We start from the raw sequence: 8,203 nt of genomic DNA on the forward strand, positions 1-8,203 counted from the left end.
GATTTAATGTATTTAATCGAAATATACGCAACAATAATCATGTTGCGGACAGAGTGAGAAATAAATAAACAACAATTCAAATAGGTGTGCACGCTCGCCTGCGCGGCAACAATTTGAGCAGTGCGCGACCGCGCAGCTTAGAGGAAACATCGATAGTTGGTACCTTTTACGATATATAAGCCTTATCAATTATGTTACGCTATATAGAAACTATAACGGAAATGCTATGTATTATCCTATGTGTATACTAGCTGTTACCCGCCACTTGGCCCGCGGAGGTTTTGCAAGCAAACCCCATTTATATTCAGTATTTCAACAACCATAGTAATTGTTATATAGCGCATACCGCCGAGAATGACGAGAATTGCCGAGAATCAAACAAACTATTTTGAATTTTATCAATTTTCTGGAACGTTTACAATCGTTCTATAATTTAAAAAGGTTCGAACATTTGGTTAAAAAATCGAAATATATAAAAATATTTATAGCAATGTCTGAAATGTTATTAATTTAACACACTTAAGTACTTAATGAAGATGAAACGTAACAAAAAATCGCATCTAAAATAGTACAGTAGAAGCCGTTCTTTTGGTTAAGACTTAATCCTCCGTCTCTCCCCCCGCGGAGAATTTCGAAAAATCCCTTCTTAGTGCGCATTCCCATGGTATACCCTACTAAAACGCAGATAAAAACAGAAAATCGCATGTAAAATAGTACAGTAGAAGCCGTTAAGACTTAATCCTCTCCCTCTCCCACCGCGGGGGAATTTCGAAAAATCCTTTCTTAGTGCGCGTTTTTACGACGTACCCTAACTGTGTACTAAATTTCACCTCTTTAGGTTCAGCGGTTTGCTCTGGACGATGATGAATCAGTGAATGAGTCAGTCAGGACAAGCAATTTTATATATATAGATGTGTAAATAAACGGGTATTTTGTTTACGTTAAATCGGAAGTCGAGCGCGTTCTTCCGGACACGCCGTCTCTCGGACATGGTCAATCTCGAGTCCGACCGCTTACGTACGCTATCGCTGGCGTGGAGCGATAACTGCGTCGTGGTGGCCCATCCGCCGTCGACCCTTCGGTCACACCATCTACGCGTTTCGAAAGAATAGACCTTGGCAAAGTTTATCGCGCAAAAATACATCAATCTTTTGAACTACACTAAAGAAATTTACGGCTTCTAGTCAGGATTTTGCCGTATCGTTCTGCGCAAGATTTAACCAATGGCTACCGCGCGGCGCGTAAAAGGCTCTAGGGTTTATTTTTTTTTACCCCGGTTCCGAGTCCAGCGCGAACGCCCTTCGTATTAGACCCGTTGTCGTAGCCTCGTCCTCCGATATTTTGTACAGTACGAGTAACCCCATTTTATTTACCTGGGTTTAAGAGAACGTTACGTAATTCCAGACTCGTAGATTTTTCGATAGGAACGAATCCTACGAAACTTTCGAGTGGCTTTATTTCCTTCCTTTTCAGAATCCCTCCTACCCCTTCCCGCGTAACGGGATCGAATTCCGCCGAGAGCCGACTAAGTTTTAAAAAATTACCATTAGCCTATTATTGGTCGAGCGCGCCAGGCCCGAGCGATACTCGAGCTCGCGCGTTAAAAATTTAATAGAAGTATCAAATAGAGGGATCGAGCTTCGATTCTAACGCTGGTAAAAACTAAAAGAAGACCGTAAATTAAAACTCGAAAGAATAAATAGTTTTTAATCGAGAGAAAAGAAAAACTGCAAAAAAGGAGATACGGCGCGGAGATTGTTTGGCAATTACCAGATCGTAAACAATTGGTTATAAACAATAATAAGATACGAGTACGAGTTTCAAAGTTTGATTATCTTTCCTCCATCGCGGTGCCGAATTTGATCCTCGGCCACCCGAAACCATCCGTTATCCGCCCGACCAATCGGAAAGCGAGAAATCCGGGGAAGAATTCTCTAACCCCCCGATCTCGAGGACGGACGCCATCTTTTCTCCGTCTGGCGTGGCCAATTATCCGGCCGGCCTTCGGTGTTGTACCGAGGCCACTCGAAGGCTCGGCTAGTATAATCGCTTTCCACAAAATGCGGGCTAGGAGCAACCCACCCTCTACTCCGTAGCCTCGTCGATCCTTTTTTATTTCCTCGTCGCGGTCGTTGGTTCGACGGGATTTCGAGAAACGTAACTTTTAATCCTTCGGATCGAGTTTTACATCCGGCGTGCGAGGCGCAGAAAGACGCGCAACAATTTTCTGACGTAACGCGCCTTTACTATTTGAAGTACGCGACGAATGCATTTATATCTATATACCGAGCCGCCGTAGAAGGGAAAGTCCCGTCGACCGTACGTAACTGGCCAATAAGTATAAATATACGTAATCGTCGCAATTTCATATAATAGATATAACTGCGCGCAAAAGTACAAATTCGTTTCCCACCGATAACTAGCGCCAAAATCTTTGGCGGCGGCAAAAAATGGAAACGGCGCGAATAAGGCAATTTTCCTTACGGCGGACGGCCGTCACCGCCGTAAGGAAAATTGTTACTAGCGAAGAGACGGGGCGGCCCGGATTCTACGTACGAACTGTTGGTCCCTGATTTGGCCATTCCGCTTCGGACTATTTTTTTCCACACTTTCGTTGGCCGGGCTTCCGACACTCGTCTCTACCAGCCATCGGCTCCCACCGTCGACCGGACGTTTCGTCGAACGTAAGACGTTTTATTCGCCTCGATTCCGTCCGTCCGCGCATCCCGTAAATCCCGACGTCCGTTTATCCCCGGTGTGGGAAAGTGGAATTTTCGCAATTTGGCGGTCCGGCCCAAGACCTAGAGGGAGCCCGCATCGAAATTTTGCTGGTAAATTGACTTAGTAGGATCGGACGATGGACGTCCAGGTAAGTATCGCGGCTTTTTCGGCTTTTGGGGAACGATACGGACTTTCTGGGATTTCTTCCGTACCTGGCTCGGCGTTTATTTCTCGCGTAGCTTAAACCAAGGCGCCATCCCGGAAGCGCTACGGATCTGTATTAGGGAAGAGACGATAGAACGGTTAACGGGAAAAAACGCGCCACCCGGTTTCCAGCGTAGGAGAGACGGAGGAGTCCGACGGCCGAGCGACAATAAATGAAATTTCTGGGCAATTAGGGCCGTATTCCGGTCACTTATCTCTCGTCTCTTCTTTGGCCGACGAATGAGGTCGAAGCGACGGACGAAATTCGTCTCTGGTCAGCGGCGGCGATCTGGTCTTCGTGGTCGACGTCACCGTTCTATTCGGTCGATTATACACGTTCGGGTCATATGCGCGCGCAACGCGGTACGGAATTTTAATCGAGGAGATTGTAAAATTTTCGAAAATGCGGAGCGCGTAATCGTAGACGAGGCGGCCAGGAGAGCGCGTAGTTTCCACCAAGATTTTTTTGTTTTGTTTTATAACATTTTTGCGGATTATAAAGTCAGTTTGTCTCTTAACGAATAAAAGTTTTAATAACCTAAGGTAGAAAAGCGCGCCTACTGGGATATCACCGCCTAATTGCTTCTTAAGTATGGAAGTAAGATTAACGTCGTATTCCGTAGTTCGGTAATTGATGTAAGAAAATTTTTTTAAAATGGAAGCGTTTTCTCTCGAAATATTAGGAACGTTGGCTAATGGGATTGTAGGGCGCGAGTAGCGTCCAGTCGTCCGTATCGGATGGAGGCGAAGTCTCCGACCAACGAGAGAAGCGAAGAGAGAAAAAGTTGTCCGCCTCCGTCTCGCGTGGAGAATAGATGTCGGGCGGGACCGTTAACCCCGCGGTACGGAGGTAACGTCGTCCCTCCGCCGTTTACGAAGAAGGAAGTCCGACGACGAACGGCCCCCAATGGCGGGTCCCCGCCGTATAATTGCCCGGAACGGATCGGAAGCGGAATTGACGAGAATACGGTATACTTGTAGCCAACGAAAGCTTGGGAGAACCAGGCGGCGCGATTAAATAATTCCCGATATAGCGGTAATAATAAACGGAGGATGGACGGGTAAACCAAACAATTATCGGGAATGCGTAAAACGAAACGTAACGAAAACCAACGGCCAGGAAATACTACCTCTCCGGGAAGTGACGTGGCGCTCTCGAACGATGGCGTCGCGCCTCCTGGATGGGAAGTAATTCTAGAAGGACGAGTGGGCGGAAGTAGATACGGACCAGTGGGCGCGGTCGAACCTTTACCTTCGCCGACCGGTTTATTCGTGCGTTAATAACCACCGAAAGACGCGAGAATATAGCCGTTAGAATAACGAATACGAACGGGCCACCGGTTAAATTAAATAGGGGAATAAAGATAGGCACATTTTTCCAAGCGGAAAAGGAAACGAAAGCCATTACTGGCCCAGGCTGGTTGTAACCAGGACGCGCACCCGCCAAATCCATTGGATATTTCGTAGCAAAAGAACGAGTAATGAAAATTTCCTCGCTGTCTAAAATAGCTGCGTCCAATATTGGAAGCGTATACGAAAACAAATGAATGGTACGAGCAAAGACGACGCGGCTAAAATTACCGGTTCGACTGGACTATTCCGCCCTCGTTTCCATCGGTCCGAATCGTAGGTACGACCAGACTGCGGGATAAAATGGTTGGGATTTTTATTATTTATTGCCAAATTTTGCCGCCTCCGCTACGCTACGCCACCGGTTAAGTGGCGCCTCCTGGCCGGAAGTAAGCGCCAACGCGGAGGCGAATTATTATTTAGACGCGGATCGGACGCGTTAATTCTTCGACGAAGCGATATTTGGGATAGCTCGGTAGTCCCTAAAATAACGGTAGAATATATCTTAAAATTATTTCGCCACACTCGGGCGCGAAAATACCAAGAAACTAAGTATACTGCCCGACGAGAACGACGACGTAGCCCGTTACCGCCGCCATTGTCGGGGATTAGGCCACGTCGAGCGCCGTCGGGGCCCTAGACCTTTTCTTCTTTCCGGGTCCCCTCCCTCTCCCGCCAGAAATAGAGCGGGCAAAAAATATAAAACAATAAATAAAACGAAAGTAAATAAGGCGAAAAACTAAAACAAATCTTAAATTTTTATTAATAAAAAATATTTATTATACGGGGTGGTTATAATTAAAGTTTCGCTACTCGGACCCGTCTACAGCCCGTTTGACCAAACTCGCTACCGTACTGTACGGTACGTACAGTACGTTATACGGACCGCGGGAAAAAGAAAAATGCAAAAATATTAGGATAGAATATAGATATCCTATAGTTTGTCGCGGAACCTTTGTAGTATGTACTGTACTGTACAGCAGTGGTCCCCAACCCCCGGGCCGCGGACCGGTACCGGTCCGTGGATCAAATGGTACCGGGCCGCCCAAGGAACATTAAATTACTGGTATTTCCATTTTATTTACTATGGTATATTTCTCTCGGGTTTGTGCGACTTTTAATGGACGACGGAACAACGGAATAAACTGGACATAAGAAACACACTTCGGGTGTCATCGTCTCCTATTACCCCCAGATGGAACCATCTTGTTGCAAAGAAACAAGCTCAGGGTTCTCATTGATTTAACGTTTATTTTTTTGTGTAACTATATTTTATTTTGAAGGCATGTTTAAATACAATTAAATTAAAATTATTAAATTAAATCAATCTAAAATATAAACAATCAACGTCCCCCCTCAGTGGGCCGCGGTAAAATATCAAACGTTGACCGGTCCGCGGCGATAAAAAGGTTGGGGACCGCTGCTGTACAGTACTTAGAAACCTACTGTACAGTACATAGTTTTATTTAGAACTCCAAACTTCCTTTATAAAATTAATTTTAAATTGTGTATAATGTAAATCAATGTTTCTCAACCTCTAACGAAACGTCACCCCCTTCAACGTAGTATCGCCCCCTTCGATAAAACCGTTACGTAGTAACGCCCCCTTGGCTACAAAATTCCCATGCCGAGGGACGAGGCTAACGCCAAATGCGTACCGCATCCAATAGACTAATGACTAGTATAATGTTATTTGTTTAATTATTGTACGATATAACCAATAAAATATCTAATTATTCTTAATTTAATGTTTTACTATTTCGCCCAGAAAATTGTTTTCGCCCCCAAAATATAAATTGTTACTAATCGCCCCCTCGACGTGGAAAAACGCCCCCGTTAAGAAACACTGGTTTAGATTTTCATCTCCTGTTTTCGGCTTACAAATATGTTTTGCTTCATTTTCGTATCCCTTTTCAAAGAAAGAACGATAGAATATTAATATAATTTATTATGTAATAAGTGAGGGCTCGGAAAAGTAAAATAATCGATTATCTAAAATTAAGAATGTTTTGCTATTATTTTCATTGCAAGTGCATTTTTTTTACCTCTTCTAGTCTAACGAGATGGCTACCAGAAGACAAAGGCCGTCGACCAGTAGGAACCGAACGGACGGACCGGACCTGGAGGCCATGGTGGATGCCTTGGCCAGCATCTTCGATTGTACGGTGTGCTGGGAGCGAGTTATTCCTCCCATATTTCAATGCGCGGCCGGACACATCCTTTGCGCTCGCTGCAAGAACAGGACGAACAGGTGTCCCTCCTGCCGGGGCGTGTTGGGCCAGGACCGTAATCTGGCTTTGGAGCGGGTGGCGGAGATCCTGGGCTTCCCGTGTAAGTATCGGAATTGGGGGTGCCGAAGGATCGTCCGTAACACGGAACGGAGAACGCACGAGAGGAGTTGTGCCTTCCGGACTTGCCCCTGCCCGGTGTTGGATCCGAAATGCTGGTGGGAAGGCATATGCCGGGATATCCCGACCCACCTGTCGGAGCGTCACCCGGACATCGGAGGAGGAGACCTCCCGGTCCTGACCATGTTCCTGGTTGGGTGGCACTTGCCGAGAAAGTGCTCTTGGGTCGCCCAACTAGCGTGGGGCAATCACCGTTTTCTGGGGCAAGCGATTAAGGAGGAATCGGAGGAAGGGCGAAGTTACCACTTCATATACCTGCTTCTCCGATACCTGGGTCCCAAAGGGGAGGCCAGGCGATTCCGCGGCCGAATCGAACTTGCCGGGAGAAATCAAACTTACACATTTGAAGACACACCCCGATGGGTAGTGGGAGATCTACCGAGTATCATGCAACACGGGGACTGCATGATCGTAATCTCCTGGGTGGCGGAGGCGCTGGCTGACGACCAGGCGCTGTCCGTCACCATGTCGGTCCAGCCGATCGACGGAGAGGAATGGAATATCCCGGGAAGGCCCCGAGGGGAAGAGGAAAACGACTCGGTTGAGGAGACGAGCGACGCAGACGACGCCCAATCCACGGAGTCCGGATCCCCGGCCCAGCTGCCTCACCGAGAAGAGGAGCCCCTCGGGAACGGAGGAGATTTGGCCGAAACGAACCTCGAGTGGGGACGAACAGGCTGTTTGAAAAGAATAATACGAAGGGCCGCGTCACTGAGGGCCCGAGGGCAGCCGACTTCCGTCTTGCTCCCGGTGGGGGAGCCTATCCCGGAGGAGGTGAGGGCCGAACTCAGGGCTCTCAACCTGTTCGGGACCCGCAGGGGAGGAAGGGACCCCGGATACCGTCACCAAAGTTTAGAACCTCCGAGGACCCAGTCCGAGGAGAGGAATCTCCAGTCCTCGCTCGGGATGGGCCGTGGCCTCCATCTTTCGGGCTCTCAGAGGACCGTCGGCGCCGCCTTGCGGGACATCCGCCAGAACCAGGTTCCGGGTGGAGATAGAATGACGTACTATTCGGAATAAAGGTCCCGAGGGTCCTTTATTCCGAATAGTACGTCACTCTAAAGTCCAAAAGTCGCCACTGAAAAAAATAAAAATAAAAAGCGAAAAAGAGGACACGATGCGCCCATACATATGCGTATATATATTGCTCTACTTATTTGTAGGTTTAAGTACGTTTTTGAGAAAAGTTAAAATAAAAGTTTTCTTTCTGGTAAGTTAGACTAACCGCGTGTTTTTTTGTCTAGTGGTCGTACGGATGTATTGTGGGGGAAAATGGACGATGGCGCGCTCGGTCCACTTTCTGGAAGAGCGTCCAAGAAGTTCCGTCTTACTCCAAAGAAACCGCGGCCAGACGACGTCGGTTCTGTTTCTCCAATGAGTAAATAAATGAACCATTCTAAATACGGGGTGGCAGGGGTGGCTGCCGACGATGGGGTGTAACCGTCGGAATTTCACAACCCACACGTAAGGTCTGGGGTTAGGGACGTTTCTTTACCTTTCTCCGATATAACGTGCGCAGA

General features: G+C 47.3%; 1 protein-coding gene across 2 annotated transcripts; it reads left to right on the plus strand.

Annotated features, from left to right (window-relative positions):
• Positions 1–2,441: 2,441 nt before the first annotated feature.
• On the plus strand, positions 2,442–7,897 carry LOC111628349 (E3 ubiquitin-protein ligase SIAH1-like). 2 transcript variants are annotated; one of them, XM_023372127.1, is made up of 3 exons: positions 2,442–2,869; positions 6,330–7,665; positions 7,723–7,897. In XM_023372127.1, the coding sequence occupies exons 1-3, from the start codon at positions 2,858–2,860 to the stop codon at positions 7,743–7,745; spliced, it is 1,371 nt and encodes a 456-aa protein (XP_023227895.1). In that variant the 5' UTR covers positions 2,442–2,857; the 3' UTR covers positions 7,746–7,897. The 2 variants fall into 2 exon arrangements, with proteins under 2 accessions (XP_023227895.1, XP_023227890.1); XM_023372122.1 differs by having other exon boundaries at positions 2,443–2,869; positions 6,330–7,897.
• Positions 7,898–8,203: the final 306 nt, after the last annotated feature.

This window comes from Centruroides sculpturatus, unplaced genomic scaffold (genome assembly GCF_000671375.1).
Source record: "Centruroides sculpturatus isolate CEXI.00-Female unplaced genomic scaffold, Cexi_2.0 scaffold65, whole genome shotgun sequence".
In the NCBI taxonomy this organism is placed as follows: Eukaryota; Metazoa; Arthropoda; class Arachnida; order Scorpiones; family Buthidae; genus Centruroides; species Centruroides sculpturatus.